General features: G+C 42.9%; 1 protein-coding gene across 3 annotated transcripts in view; it reads right to left on the bottom strand.

The window, feature by feature from the left end:
• The window catches only part of pcnx1 (pecanex 1), a 32,201-nt gene that overhangs the window by 7,956 nt on the left and 8,047 nt on the right, over positions 1-16,198 (bottom strand). Inside the window, exons 7-27 of one of the 3 annotated variants that reach the window (XM_058057054.1) lie at positions 15,364-15,493; positions 13,132-13,325; positions 11,298-11,391; positions 10,926-10,983; positions 10,578-10,795; positions 9,249-9,402; positions 9,145-9,177; positions 8,740-8,911; positions 8,403-8,513; positions 7,277-7,368; positions 7,095-7,204; positions 6,910-7,015; positions 6,745-6,837; positions 6,511-6,661; positions 5,198-5,339; positions 4,939-5,116; positions 3,327-3,435; positions 2,784-2,913; positions 2,640-2,698; positions 2,345-2,560; positions 1,130-1,383 (exon numbers count right to left, since the gene is read on the bottom strand). In XM_058057054.1, the coding sequence (XP_057913037.1) occupies positions 1,130-1,383; positions 2,345-2,560; positions 2,640-2,698; positions 2,784-2,913; positions 3,327-3,435; positions 4,939-5,116; positions 5,198-5,339; positions 6,511-6,661; positions 6,745-6,837; positions 6,910-7,015; positions 7,095-7,204; positions 7,277-7,368; positions 8,403-8,513; positions 8,740-8,911; positions 9,145-9,177; positions 9,249-9,402; positions 10,578-10,795; positions 10,926-10,983; positions 11,298-11,391; positions 13,132-13,325; positions 15,364-15,493 (2,804 nt within the window). Of the gene's footprint in view, positions 1-1,129; positions 1,384-2,344; positions 2,561-2,639; positions 2,699-2,783; positions 2,914-3,326; positions 3,436-4,938; positions 5,117-5,197; positions 5,340-6,510; positions 6,662-6,744; positions 6,838-6,909; positions 7,016-7,094; positions 7,205-7,276; positions 7,369-8,402; positions 8,514-8,739; positions 8,912-9,144; positions 9,178-9,248; positions 9,403-10,577; positions 10,811-10,925; positions 10,984-11,297; positions 11,392-13,131; positions 13,326-15,363; positions 15,494-16,198 lie in introns of all 3 variants that reach the window. The other 2 variants (XM_058057053.1, XM_058057055.1) reach the window with 2 other exon arrangements.

A 16,198-nucleotide genomic window follows, 5' to 3' on the forward strand; every position in this document is an offset into this window, starting at 1 on the left:
TTCACTTATTCCCCATAAAATCATGACTTTATTCTCCTAATCTCATTGTGTTATTCCCATCATATGTTGACTTTATTCCCCATAAAATCATGACTTTATTCTCCTAATATTATCATGTTATTCCCATCATATTTTCACTTTATTCCCCATATCATGACTTTATTCTCCTAATCTTATCATGTTATTCCCATCATATTTTCACTTTATTCCCCATAAAAGCATGACTTTATTCTCCTAATATTATTGTGTTATTCCCATCATATTTTCACTTTATTCCCCATAAAATCATGACTTTATTCTCCAAATATTATCATGTTATTGCCATCATATTTTCACTTAATTACCCATAAAATCACGACTTTATTCTCCTAATATTATGTTATTCCCATCATATTTTCACTTTATTCCCCCATAAAATCATGACTTTATTCTCCTAATATTATCATGTTATTCCCATCATATTTTCACTTTATTCCCTATAAAATCACAACTTTATTCTCCTGTAGTATAGTGAGTATAAAGGTGACTATAGGGGTGTTATTTCATGTCTAGAGGGCTCTAAGCATGTTAAAACTGTTTAGATGGTCGTCAGAAAGTTTTCCATGTCATATTTGTCCTCATAAAATAACTCTCAAAAAATTATCTCTCAATATTTTGATGTCATTCTCGGAAAATGACGGCTGATTTTCCACAATTTGTTGTTTGAAAAATAATATTAATTGATTGAATTTATTTTCATGCTTTGATTATTTCACCGATTTCCTTTGTTATCGTTTCATACATAGTATATACCAGGGGTCTCAAACTCGTGGCATTTATTGTCTTTATTCTTAATTTGTTTATTTTTTTTTTATCTTATTTTGTGTATAGAAAAATAAAAATTAAGATATTTGAGAACAGTGGAATATTTTATCAGATATCTTGTAGGGTATAGCAGAAGCAAAAGCATTGAAGATAGTTTTTTATTGATTTTTTTTCCCAGTTTTTAATAAATCCATATGTTATTACAAATGTCTTGTATTATTTATGCTGTGATATTTCACATTTAGTAGACACATGAAGTGAATTTGCACCAAATATTATCGGTGTGGGATCATATCACCGATACCAGACTATGCGGCCCACTGACCTTGACGTAGTAGGTGGTGAGGATGCGACGCAGGTCGAACACCTGCAGCATGGAGGCGGCGCTGTTGTCGGTGATGCTGTAGCCCTCCAGCACGTACTTGGTGACCAGCACCTCCCACGCCAGCCAGCGCTGGCCAAAGGCGGCGTTGAAGGACAGGAGGTGCGGAAGGTGACCCGGCTCGCAGCAGCAGCAGCCCTCGTCCTCCTCCACGCCCTCCGTGATGGCCTCCACCTCCCGCTGCTGGCAGTAGGTGCCTGTTTGGTTGTTTGGGGGTCGGACAACGTCACCCATCGCTCACAATACCACCACCGTGTACTCACGGGACAGAAAAATTATCTTATGATGAATGATATTTCTCAATGATACATTGGCTAATTAGCAGTGTAAAGGTGACTATAGAGGTGTTATTTCATGTATAGAGGGCTCTAATCATGTTAAAAAAATATTTAGAAGGTGGCAAACTGGTTTTCTATGTCTTTTTTGTTATGATGTCTACAACATTGGCTAATAGGAGTGTAAAGGTGACTATAGGGGTGTTATTTCATGTCTAGAGGGCTCTAATCATGTTAAAAAGTGTATTTAGAAGTTGGTAAACAGGTTTTCTATGTCTTATATTCTCTTATGATGTCTACTATATTGGCTAATAGGAATGTAAAGGTGACTATAGGGGTGTTATTTCATGTCTAGAGGGCTCTAATCATGTTAAAAAAATATTTAGAAGGTGGCAAACTGGTTTTCTATGTCTTTTTTTGTTATGATGTCTACTATATTGAGTAATAGGAGTGTAAAGGTGACTATAGGGGTGTTATTTTGTATCTAGAGGGCTCTAATCAAGTTAAAAAGCGTATTTGGAAGGTGGTAAACAGGTTTTGTATGTCTTATATTCTCTTATGATGCCTACTATATGGACTGACAGGAGTGTAAAGGTGACTATAGGGGTGTTATTTCATGTCTAGAGGGCTCTAATCATGTTAAAAAGTGTATTTAGAAGGTGGTAATCACATTTTCCATGTCTTATTTTCTCTTATGATGTCTACTATATTGGCTAATAAGAATGTAAAGGTGACTATAGGGGTGTTATTTAATGCCTAGAGGACTCTAATCATGTTACAAAGTGCATTAGAAGGTGGTCAACATTTTTGAGACAGGGTGCCCGTGAGAGCGGAAACACTGAGCTCCAGCCAGAAGGGAGGGCGATGTGACTTTCGACCTCACCTCTGAACTCTAAGCCTCGCAGCTGGAAGGTCACCAGGCCGTTGCCGATCTCCACCAGGTGCACCAAGGCGTTGAGGTAGTCGGACGCCAGGATGAAGCAGTCGCCCGTGCTGAAGTTGCCCCAGCGGCCCAGGAGCAGGTCTCCGCACAAGCTGTGCTGCAGCGAGCGCGTCAGATGCTCATAGAAGATGGAGTTGAGGTTGTTGTCATCAGAGCCTGGGGGTGAAGATGAAGCAGATTGAGACAAGGAAAAGGAAAGCTGTCGGTGCTTTCAGCAGAAGGGAAGCTTGATCACCTGGATTCCTGTCCAGCTGTGAGGCCAGTCGGGTGTTGGAGTGATCCACTCTTTTGGTTCTGTTGGGGGGGGGGGGGGGGGGGAATTTGGACATGTGAGCATGGTGATGGGAGCATCTCAATATTTGGCAGTATTGCTTCCTACTTGTAGTCTCGCTCCCAGAACTTGACAGGTCGCACGTAGGATGTGATGAATATGGCGCTGCCCAGGAAGGGGTTGAGGGGGGTGGACAAGATGGCTGACACCAGAGCTTGGACAAAGAGCATGGCCGAGTCTGCCGGCGGTGAGGTCAAGGGTCAAAGGGGAAAACTCACAACAAAAAGGAAACGTTGGCTATCATTATAATCCTTATGCGAGACAATACTCTTTTCTGTGGATTCTAAAGATATACAAACCGATAAAAAGAGGCAACTAATTCATGCATTACAGATGCTTTTTTTCCATCCAAGAATTTCAACTTTCTTCTCATCAATGTTCTTGTTGATCTTTTTAGATCTTGTCACTGATCATTTGTCTAACGACATCAAACTTTGACAGCAGCATTTTTCCACATGACCAACCACCACCTCCATCCCATAAAAGCCAACAAGTGAGCAAAGGAAACATTTACAGCAGAGTGCTGCGCATCATGTGCACTTTTATGAGGAGCAAGAGCCGCCATTAAAGAGACGTCACGGAAAAGGTTACGAGGCACGGCGAAAGGCTGAGCGAAGGCGTGGAAGGCGGAGCCCCATGTGATCTGCCAGGGTGCGATGTAGGTGTAGACAAAGTGCAGCTTGTAGAACAGCTCCCACAGCTGTCAACAACACAGCACAGGATGCACTTATAGGTCACTTCATGGATACAAAAAAAACTTCAGAAAACTCCTTATTCTAGAATAAAATCTTTACAAAATCAAAATTAACAAAATCCGGTCAAATACAAAAAGGCGGAAGAAGCATGGTAATTGTCAATGGAGTATTCCACATTGGCCACTAGGTGTCAGTCTTCAGCGACACAGGCACTAAACACACTCACTTAGGTTCCCAAGGGAACACATTGACTGTGACACTGCTCCAGCAGGACTTTTACTTACATCTGACATGGCTTATTTACTCGTATTCTGTCTACCATACTGGTACTACTTACTATGTCTACTATATTGGCTAATAGGGGTGTTATTTCATGTCTAGAGGGCTCTAATCATGTTAAAAAAGTGTATTTAGAAGGTGGTAAACAGGTTTTCTATGTCTTATTTTCTATTATGATGTCTACTATATTGAGTAATGGGAGTCTAAATGTGACTATAGGGGTGTTATTTCATGTCTAGAGGGCTCTAATCATGTTAAAAAAGTGTATTTAGAAGGTGGTAAACAGGTTTTCTATGTCTTATTTTCTATTATGATGTCTACTATATTGAGTAATGGGAGTCTAAATGTGACTATAGGGGTGTTATTTCATGTCTAGAGGGCTCTAATCATGTTAAAAAAGTATTAAGAAGGTGGTAAACAGGTTTCCTATGTCTTATTTTCTATTATGATGTCTACTATATTGGCTAATAAGAGTGTAAAGGTGACTATAGGGGTACTATTTCATGTCTAGAGGGCTCTAATCATGTTAAAAAGTGTATTTAGAAGGTGATAAACAGGTTTCCTATGTCTTATTTTCTATTATGATGTCTATTATACTGGCGAATAAGAGTGTAAAGGTGACTATAGGGGTGCTATTTCATGTCTAGAGGGCTCTAATCATGTTAAAAAAAGTGTATTTAGAAGGTGATAAACAGGTTTCCTATGTCTTATTTTCTATTATGATGTCTATTATACTGGCGAATAAGAGTGTAAAGGTGACTATAGGGGTGTTATTTCATGTCTAGAGGGCTCTAATCATGTTAAAATGTGTATTTAGAAGGTGGTAAACAGGTTTTCTACGTCTTATTTTCTATGATGATGTCTATTATATTGGTGAATAAGAGTGTAAAGGTGACTATAGGGGTGTTATTTCATGTCTAGCGGGCTCTAATCATGTTAAAAAGTATATTTAGAAGGTGGTAAACAGGTTTTCTACATCTTATTTTGTCTTATGATATCTACTATATTGAGTAATAGGAGTCTAAAGGTGACTATAGGGGTGTTATTTCATGTCTAGAGGGCTCTGATCATGTTAAAAAGTGTATTTAGAAGGTTTTCTATTTCCTATTTTCTGAAATAAAGTTGCATTGTTTAATTTTTCAGAATGTGTTTTGGGCATCACTGCAATAAGGGGCGGTGACGCCCCTACGCTTGTTGTTGTTGTTCTTGAGTGGGACGTGTCTACTGGCCTTGCTGAAGACGATGGACATGAGGAAGAGGTCGAGCAGCAGCGTCTCTGACAGATGCCGGTAATCGAAGGTGAAGAAGAGCACGGTGAAGAGGATGGTCATGTACTGATAGGTGGGGCTGCTGTAGCACGAGCGCAGCAGCTTCAGGCCCGCCACCGTGATCATCAGAGCTCCCACTCTGAGTGAAAGGACGAACCGGGAGACAAAAACAAAGGTGAGACAAAGGCGTGTTATGGCGGGAAAGAAAGCACACTCTCACTCCGTGTCAAGTCTCTTGGGGTCGGCCAGCTCTCTGGCGCTGCCGCTCAGTTCGTTGAGGATGACGAGCGGGTAGAGGACGTTCCTTTCCACGAAGAGCAGCCACACGTGAAGCTTCTCGAACCACATCACGTGTGCCGCCCCTGAAAGGAAACCACATGTCCTCATAACACTCGTCTGCTTTGGCATTTTCGTTGTTGTTTTTGTCAGGATTTTTCAACTATTTGTAGTAAATGTTCTTCTCATAATTATGACTTTATTTCCATAATATATTGACTTTATTGTTGTAATAGGTTTTCTATATCTTATTTTTCTCTTATGTTGTCTGCTATATTGGCTAATAGGAGTGACTATAGGGGTGTTATTTCATGTCTAGAGGGCTCTAATCATGTTACAAAGCATATTTAGAAGGTGGTAAACAGGTTTTATATCTTATTTTCGCTTATGATGTCTGCTATATTGGCTAACAGGAGTGTAAAGGTGACTATAGGGGTGTTATTTCATGTCTAGAGGGCTCTAATCATGTTACAAAGCATATTTAGAAGGTGGAAAACAAGTTTTCCATGTCTTATTTTCTCATAATTATGACTTTATTCCCATAATATATTGACTTTATTGTCGTAATAGGTTTTCTATGTCTTATTTTCTTTTATGTTGTCTGCTATATTGGCTAATAGGAGTGTCAAGGTGACTATAGGGGTGTTATTTCATGTCTAGAGGGCTCTAATCATGTTACAAAGCATATTTAGAAGGTGGTAAACAGGTTTTCTGTCTTATTTTGGCTTATGATGTCTGCTATATTGGCTAATAGGAGTGTAAAGGTGACTATAGGGGTGTTATTTCATGTCTAGACGGCTCTAATCATGTTACAAAGCATATATAGAAGGTGGTAAACAAGTTTCCATAATTATGACTTTATTTCCATAATATTTTGACTTTATTGTCGTAATATTCTAACTTTCTGCTGTTGTTTTTTTATTTTAATTTTCCCAACTATTACAACTGTTTTGTAGTTATGACTTTATTCCCATAATATTTTGACTTTATTGTCTAGATATTAGAAGTTGCAAGTTAACTTCCCAAAATGACAACTTTTGAGGGTTTTGTCTCCGTCTTGTAATATTACAGCATAGAAAAACGATCCTTTTTTTACCTTTAATATTTCACCTCAATGCTAATGAAATGAAATAAATAATATTTCATCTTCTGATTTGTACATGATTCTGTTGTTTAGTGAAATGATGTTTAGAATAGAAAAGCATGGCGGCTGTGGATGGCGTGTAGTAGCTCGTGTGTAGTAGCTCGCGTACTCACCCCTGACCTCAAACTGATAGTACTCCTTGGTTTTGAGCAGCGGGTGTGAGAAGCAGTGCCAGGGCAGCTGCTTGCGGACCTGAGGCAGCAGGTAGTGGGCGAGAAGCCCCACGGCGGCCAGCAAGGCGTACAGCACGTAGCTCAGGAAGGGCTGTGGGGGGAAGGGGGGGACGCAGAGAGTCTGTCGGTGTTTGGTGCGTTTGGCGTGCTAGCTAGCGCCCGGCGTGTGCGCACCTGCAGAGCGATGAAGACGGTGCTGACGTGGATGGCGAAGTAGAGCACGGCGATGAGCACGCAGACGATCAGGTCCGACTGCAGACGCTCGTTCTGAGATGGACACAGATGTTGCACTGAGAGCTTTCATCCGAGCCGCGAGCGTGCACGTGCGTCTTCACTCACCACTGAGGCCCTCAGCTTCTCGGGAAGAGGGTCCTGCACCTCTGCTAGAGGGTCTTCAGGGTTGCTGTCTCTCAAGTTGGGCAAAATCTTTGACTGGATCAGCGATCTATGAGAAAAAACGAATAGAAGCACTGAAGGGGGCGTGTCCCAGTCCTTCGCCTTTGTTGGCTTACGTGAGCGCTCACATGAGGACAGAGGGGTCGCTGCTCTGCCGGCTAAGGTGGTAGGACACGGCCACCAGGAGGCCGCAGAAGACGGAGAAGAGTACTGGGATGTGATGAGGCTCCCAGGTCTCCTGACACGTAACAAACGTAGTGCTGGTCATGATCAGCATCCGCCATGACGCCGTGTGTGTGTGTGAGCTCACCTTCAGGGCGCCGTAGCAGAAGGCGTAGAGCAGCGCCACGGTGACCACGCTGCGAAGGAAGCCGTACAGCGCCGACAGGAGGCTGGTGGAGGCTGCCAGACAGGATGCACACATCAACACGGCAATGTCACTATATATGATGCCCGCATGTACACCGTACACCTTTCACTGTAAAAGTGACTATAGGGGTGTTATAATATGTCTAGAGGGCTCTAATCATGTTAGAAAGTGTATTTAGAAGGCTGTTAACAGGTATTTTCTCTTATGTTGTCTGCTATATTGGCTAATAGGAGCGTAAAGGTGACTATAGGGGTGTTATTTCGTGTCTAGAGGGCTCTAATCATGTTAAAAAGCATATTTAGAAGGTGGTAAACAGGTTTTCTATGTCTTATTTTTGCTTATGATGTCTGCTATATTGGCTAATAGGAGTGTAAAGGTGACTATAGGGGTGTTATTTCATGTCTAGGGGGCTCTAATCATGTTACAAAGCATATTTAGAAGGTGGTAAACAGGTTTTATATGTCTTATTTTCGCTTATGATGTCTGCTATATTGGCTAATAGGAGTTTAAAGGTGACTATAGGGGTGTTATAATATGTCTAGAGGGCTCTAATCATGTTAGAAAGTGTATTTAGAAGGCTGTAAACAGGTTTTCTATGTCTTATGTTCTCTTATGTTGTCTGCTATATTGGCTAATAGGAGTGTAAAGGTGACTATAGGGTTGTTATTTCATGTCTAGAGGGCTCTAATCATGTTAAAAAGCATATTTAGAAGGCTGCAAACAGCCTACGTCTACGTCTTATGTCTTATTTTCTCGAATTGAGTCCACTACATTGGGTAATAGGAGTGTTAAGGTGATTATAGGGGTGTTATTTTAATGTCAACAGGGCTCTAATCGTGGTAAAAGTATATTTAGAAGGCTGCAAAAAGGTTTTCTGTGTCTTATTTTCTCTTATTATGTCTACTATATTGGATAATAAGTGATAAGGTGATTATAGGGCTGTTGTTTCATGTCTACAGGGCTCTAATCATGTTAAAAAGCATATTTAGAAGGCTGTAAACAGGTTTTCTATGTCTTATTTTCTTTATATATGTCTACTATAGCCTGAAATGCGTTTGTGACTCACCGTTGCCCCCAAAGACGTGGATGTCCAGCTGCTCAAAGAGATACATGACGAAAGTGTTGACCTGTGGCAGCAGGCCCACGAAGAAGACGATGGGGAAACACAGCGTGAAGACTGCACATACACACAAGCAAACACCATCTTGACTGACACAATAAAGAGCAGAAAGAAAACAACATCATTCTAAATGCCAGAGCAGGTGGTCCAGACGCCAGAAGCTTGGTGGTTCCATATGCACTTCCTCCATCCATGCCCTTGGGCAAGACATTTTTAGTGGGACCCATCTTGCCCATCTTAAGTTATAACATCACAGGAATGAGAAATGCCACAAGTAGATCACCTATGACGAGGTCCCTGGCGGAGGAGAGGACGAGCGAGCCGGTCAGCGCCACGCCGTAGAGCGTGAAGCGGGACGAGGCGGTCCTCAGGCTGCTGTAGTGGAAGAGCCAGATGAGAGCGCAGCACAGGCAGAAGTAGACGGGGCGGCTGTAGGCGATGATACGGTTGTGGCCCTGCACAGGCGGACAGATACACAGAAGAGACGTTGAAAAGACAGAATTCTGATGCAACGTTATGCCTGTCTGTACACACACACACACACACTATTCCACAGGCATACTGGACCAATGAATGACAGATACGCTTCTAAATAAGGTCCAAGCCTGCAAAATAACCCAACATGGAGCCATAGTAGGATGCAAAAGGTACAAAGCAACAAAGATAGCGACCCTAAAAGTAGACTTACATGTCGAGGGGAGGAGGAGTCTGGTTGGACGCTCTGCCAATCCAAAAAGAAGAACAAGTCAATGAAACATTCTTCTTGGGGAATAAATTGTGGGTAGAGTCCACCTTCAGTAAAGAATACTGGCAGCTTGCGATGACCAGACAGAACTGGAAGACCCAGATGTCTGCAAAGAAGTGGTGGACCAGCAGCACCGAGCCCAGGAAAGCCACCAGCACCGCCAGCACCACAGCCAGCACGTTCTCCACAACCTCACGGTTCCTGGAAACACAACAGACAAACATCAGCAATAGCATGCGATTATTAAGGCAGGAAGCTCATTTACAAAAAGACAACAGGACATAGACAAAACTGACACGGTATTTCCTAATTCCTAATCCCCCCCCTATATACTCCTTCATCCTCACCCCACCCTGATAAAGTACCATTTCGTATTTACGCTAGTGAGACCATGTTTACCACCTTCTTGATCAGGGGTGGGCAAACCTGTAGCTTGTAGAAAAAGCTATCCAAACAACATGTTGAAAAACACCTTTTAACATGATTAGAGCCCTCTAGACATGAAATAGCATCCCTATAGTCACCTTTACACTCCTATTAGCCAATATAGTAGACATCATAAGAGAAAATAAGACATAGAAAACCTGTTTACCACCTTCTAAATAAAATCCACTTTTTAAAATGATTAGAGCCCTCTCGACATGACATAACACCCCTATAGTCACCTTTACACTCCTATTAGCCAATATAGTAGACATAATAAGAAAAACTAAGACATGGAAAAACTGTTTACCACCCTCTAAATACCCTTTTAACATGATTAGAGCCCTCTAGACATGAAATAACACCCCTATAGTCACCTTTACACTCCAATTAGCCAATATAGTAGACATCATAAGAGAAAATAAGACATACAAAACCAGTTTACCACCTTCTAAATACACCTTTTAACATGATTAGAGATCTATAGACATGAAATAACACCCCTATAGTCACCTTTACACTCCTATTAGCCAATATAGTAGACATCATAGGAGAAAAAAAGACATAGAAAACCTGTTTACCACCTTCTAAATACACTTTAGCATGATTAGAGCCCTCTATACATGATATAACACCCCTATACACCATAGAAAACCTCTTTACCACCTTGTAAATATGCTTTTCTGAGTTAACTATGGACAAAATGCGATTAATGACGATCAAATATTTTAATCGATTGACAGTCATAATATTATGAAAATTATTTCCAACTGTTGAATGACAGACAAAATGAGTATTGACTTTGTTGTGTCTATGAAAAGCTGAGGTGCGGTATTTAGGTGTACATCTGGTGTAAGTTGCAGGTGTTCACATCCGGTATGTACACAGAAACATATAGAAGTGTATAGTGGTGTGACTACGTGACATGTCGTGGAAAGGTGTGCACGCCTCACCGGTCAAAGAGGGCCAGCAGCGTGAGTCGGTCAAAGTGTAAGCCGACCCACAGGTAAGGCATTAGCCACAGGCGGTAGTACTGTTTGGCCTTGCCGGCAGCAGCGGGGGCCGCCGGGTCGTCGTGGCCCGGTGTGGCGTCCTGCCGATCCGGGCTCAGATCGGCGTCCTGCTGCTCCAGGAGCTCCGGGTCCATGGTCAGGAGGCGGTTCAGGCGGATCTGAGGGAGGGAGAGCTGCCACGCGGTCAGAGTCAATACAAAGACATCATCATCATCATCATCATCATACAGCTCCACCTCTTCCAGTACCGTCCACACACTCCCAACAACCTGCTAAAATAATACTCACCAGGTCATGAGGGTAAAAGCGTACTGAGGTAGAACTGGAGAGGTGGGAGTCCGTTTCCCTGCAGGAACACAAGCAGCACATACACGACTCAGTCCCTCGATTCCCTAAAATTCCCCACAACAATTTTACCACACTTCATTACAGCCACACCTGCTATATTGGAAAGGTGGGGGGCTATTTATGCGTTTGTTTATGAGCGAGGCCCAACAGGTAGCGCCAAATGCTAATTGTGGCTGTTCAAATCATTAGTGGCGGGCTACCTTCATTAGATGACTATGAGTGGAAGGCAACCAGTGGAGTGTGGCAAAACAAAGCATCCATGCAGCTCTGCTATTGGATGACGCCGTACCCAATGATCCGTGGGACACTCACCAAATGTTGTTGGAGGCTCGTCTGGTTACCGTGTCAAAGTTGACCAGGGACACATCACAGCCGACAGCCTCGTACAAGGAGGGCGTCAGTTTTCCTTCAAAACACACGACATAGCAGACATAAACACAACGTGTACATCATAGCAGACATAAACATAACATGTACATCATAACAGACATAAACATAACATGTACACCATAGCAGACATAAACATAACGTGTACATCATAGCAGACATAAACATAACATGTACATCATAGCAGACATAAACATAACATGTACATCATAGCAGACATAAACATCCACACCATAGCAGACCTAAACATAACATGTACACCATAGCAGACATAAACATAACGTGTACATCATAGCAGACATAAACATAACATGTACATCATAGCAGACATAAACATCCACACCATAGCAGACATAAACATAACATGTACATCATAGCAGACATAAACATAACGTGTACATCATAGCAGACATAAACATAACATGTACATCATAGCAGACATAAACATCCACACCATAGCAGACATAAACATAACATGTACATCATAGCAGACATAAACATCCACAGCATAGCAGACATAAACATAACATGTACTACACCATAACAGACATAAACATAACATGTACATCATAGCAGACATAAACATCCACAGCATAGCAGACATAAACATAACATGTACATCATAGCAGACGAACATCCACATCACAGCAGACATAAACATAACATGTACATCATAGCAGACATAAACATAACATGTACATCATAGCAGACATAAACATAACGCGTACATCATAGCAGACATAAACATCCACGTCATAGTAGACATACACATAACATGTACATCACAGCAGACGAACATCCACATCACAGCAGACATAAACATAACATGTACATCATAGCAGACATAAACATCAACACCACAGCAGACATAAACATAACATGTACATCATAGCAGACATAAACATAACATGTACATCATAGCAGACAAACATTCACACCATAGCAGACATAAACATAACATGTACATCATAGCAGACATAAACATCCGCGCCATAGCAGACATAAACATAACATATACATCATAGCAGACATAAACATAACATGTACATCATAGCAGACATCCACCAAGGTATACTGCAAATGGCATATCTTTCTACTCATACTACTAATAATGTCAAAGTGTATTTAGAAGATTGCAAACAGGTTATCTGTGTTATGTCTACCTACTATATTGGGTAAAAGAAGTGTAAAGGTGACTATAGGGGTGTTATGTCATCTCTAGTGGGCTCTAATCATGTTAAAAAGTGTATTTAGGAAGATGTTTTTATGCTCTAACTACAAAAATATTGCATGTATTAATATTGAATATTGATATTGGGTCTGGAAGCAATTAAGTACCATAAAGGAGGGATGAGCGTAGGCGTAAAATGCAACAGTAAAAATGGGAATAAAAGATGAAATGATGAATCATATATTTTTTCACCTATACGACAAAGCTAGAAATAAACACAGGTTGAAAGAAAGAAAGAAAAAGAAAGAAGCAGAGTATTTGAGTCTGGAAGGTGCCTGAAGGGGAAAATCGTAGTGATGACAAAGACCCACACTGACCACCACAAGAGCTAGCATGCTAATCCAGTTTCAGAGCACGCATACGCCGCTAAATGTAGCACGGCTACGCAGGCATTCCCATCGATGCAAGCAAGTCGCCTCATATTCACCAAACATGGCGCCACTTCACCCTGCACCACCGCCGCATCAACCAATCACCCCCCCATCAACCACCACCACACGACCTCTCCCCGGTTCCCACGATCCCTACCCAGGTCATCCTGTAAGCTGGTGGCGCCGACGGTAGAGGCCTTGTCCTGAGAGACATCCAGGTGCGCGCTTCCGTTCCTGGCCAGCAGGGAGGCGCTCGTGCTCAGCACTGTCACCTGGGACGCCGTTCGAGAAGGCTGCTTTTTCACCTGGGAAGCGCATGGCTGGGAGGCCTGGCTCAGCGCCTCCTGAAGACTGTGGGGAGAGGGGGAGGAGGGGGGAGGGGGGGTTGGACATGAGAAGCAATGGAGGCTAGGAAGTCAGGGAAGGTCAAGTGGGGGGGGTCAGGGTGGCTACTCTGGCTGCCATGTCGGGGGTGAAGTAGAGATATCGCATGTCTTTCCTTCCTGCAGCTGTCAGTCTCCTGTGCAATAACCGTGCAATAACTGTGCAATAAACCTAAAGCTTCATCACCATGTCCACAGCAATTGACTGTATATAGAACTTCTTGATTTGTACTACCTTGACTTTGCACTTTGTGCTTTTTGTACCTTTGCTGCTGTAAGCCTGGAATTTCCTCTTGGAATATCCCCTTGGAATATCCTATCTTATCTTATCTTAAACACAAGCAGCGTCACAAAACCTCGCCACATGTAAATGTGGCATGTGGCACGGACACTGCGCCCAAGTAAATGGCGCCTACAAGACTGCCATGTGCGTGCGTAGCAAGAAGACAGTTCAAGCTGTTTATTGCTGTTTGCGAACGGAGTGAGACCTCGTCAGTCTGAGTGGGCCATGCAAAGTAACGTAGAATAAACCAATGAAAAAAGTCACAATTTTTAAGAGAATACTAGACTAGAATGTTGTAATTTTACGAGAATACATTGGTAATATTATAAGGAAAAATATTGTCTTCCACCTATGGGAGTTCTTAGATCTGTTCTGTGGGAGTCATTCATTGGACACTGAGTCCGAGTGGACCATGTTTCATGACTCCATTGTCCAGGATTCTGCACGCATTGGTGGACACCAGTGGTGAGGGATGTCGTCAGGCCAATAGGAGTTCGATTATATCTTTTTGGCCCATGGGACTCCATGAGTACTCCACGAGTATGGGGTACTGGACCGCCACAGACTAAATCAGCCCCTCTAAGTCCGTGTCCATGGTTCTCGCCTAGAAGACAACATGACATTCTGCCCCAATTGGAGGAGTTGAAGTACCTTGGGGTTTTTGCTCATGATTGAGAGAAGGATGGAACGGTCAAATTGGTCTGCAGGGTTGCGGACTCTGTTCTGTTGTGGTGAGGGAGGAAGCTGAGCCAAAGGCAAAGCTCTCACTTTAGCGGTGGATCTACGTTCCTATCCTCACCTATGGTCATGAGTTCTAGGTGGTGACAAGATGGCGGGTTCAAGCCTTTTCTTTGTAGGATGGCTGGGCTCTCCCTTAGAGGTAAGGTGAGAAGTCATTTGGGAATCTGGGAATCTCCGCATTGAGAGGAGCCAGATGATGTGGACTGGGAATCTGGTCAGGATGCCACCCGGACACCTCCCTGGGGAGGTGTTCAGGACTACTTCTCTCTACTGGCCTGGGAACACCTAGGGTTCCACTGGGAGGAGCTGGACTAAGTAGCCGGGGAGAAGAAACTCTGCGCTTCCCTGCTTCGGCTGATCTGGGATAAGCGGTACAAGATGGATGAATGTAGGTAGACTTTGAGCCTCGGAAGTGAAATGTTCTTCAGTTGGTAAACAGGAGCCAAAGAGAAGTAGACATCCATCGTGTGAGGACCATACATGACAGTGGTCTTCAAGACCTCCAAATAATTCTGTGAACCATGCTGCACTTTATAAACAAACACTGCAAGGTTTCTAAATTCTATATCATCTTCATAAAAAGAAGAGGACAAGCAAGCAAATGAAAAGGATGCAGCTTGAATTAATTATTACGGCAATCATGCACACTTCTGATGAGCAGGCTCGATTAGTCAGGCCTGGCAACTTTGAAAAGACTACATTATTCGCTTTGCAAAGCAAAACGTGTTCATGAAAGGATGACATGGCAGCAGAACATGAAGAAGGGGCTTTGGGGAGGAAAAGGAAGCAAGCCAGGATGAAGGTGAACTCATGCAAAGCAGGAAAAACACAGACACTGATGATGATGATGATGATGATGCTGTGATGCCGCATGCATGGCAGAAGATGTGATCACAAGTTCCCCTCCAGGACAAAAAATATGGAAGAAGCAGGGAGAGCTGGCAACATGCATCATGCCAGGCCACAAGAAAGCTCCTCGTACCTGAGAGGAGATCCAATGAGGGAGGAGGGCGGCGTGGGGTTACTCCCTGCATTGTGCCGCCGCCGCACCGCCTGCCGGCGAAACGTGCTACGCTCGCGCCGGAATACCACCGTCTCCTCGCCGCCAGGGGCTGTGATGGTGAGAGACATGATTTGGGCCTGTCAGGCTGGACTTTGTTGTTCTAGTAAGTCCTGACTCGGGCGCTTTCACCAGCTTCGGAGAGCCGGGCAAGACCCTCGAAAAACGACAAAACAAACACCATCCTCGCTGCCGTTCCCGTCGTTCCAAATCGTTCCTCACCCACAGATGAAGATGATTTCAACACCGTCGCCACGGTGATGAAAACACCGCAATTTCATTATAACCAAGTGAACCAGTTCCTAAATTCAAACAGGTTGCTTGAAAACACCCTTTGACTCATACAAGACCAGAAGGAAAGAAGAACTAGCTGGCTAGTTCCAAATGCTCGCCCTGCATCCTGGCCGTCCACTAATGGCAGACAAGTGGAGATGCTCAAACCCGTTGCCTAGCAACCATGAGCTTTAATAACACCTGCTGGCATTAGTTAGCTCCTATTACCCAATACAATCTACGTTATAAGACAAAATAAGACATAATATACACTCACATATCAGCACTGGCATTAGTTAGCTCCTATTAACCAATACACTCCACATTATAAGACAAAATAAGACATAATGTACACCCACACATCAGCACTGGCATGAGCTAGCTCCAATTACCCAATACACTTCAACATTATAAGACAAAATAAGACATAATATACACTCACACATCAGCACTGGCATTAGCTTGCTCCCAGTACCCAATACAG

This window comes from Doryrhamphus excisus, chromosome 19 (assembly GCF_030265055.1).
Source record: "Doryrhamphus excisus isolate RoL2022-K1 chromosome 19, RoL_Dexc_1.0, whole genome shotgun sequence".
NCBI classification, from domain to species: Eukaryota; Metazoa; Chordata; class Actinopteri; order Syngnathiformes; family Syngnathidae; genus Doryrhamphus; species Doryrhamphus excisus.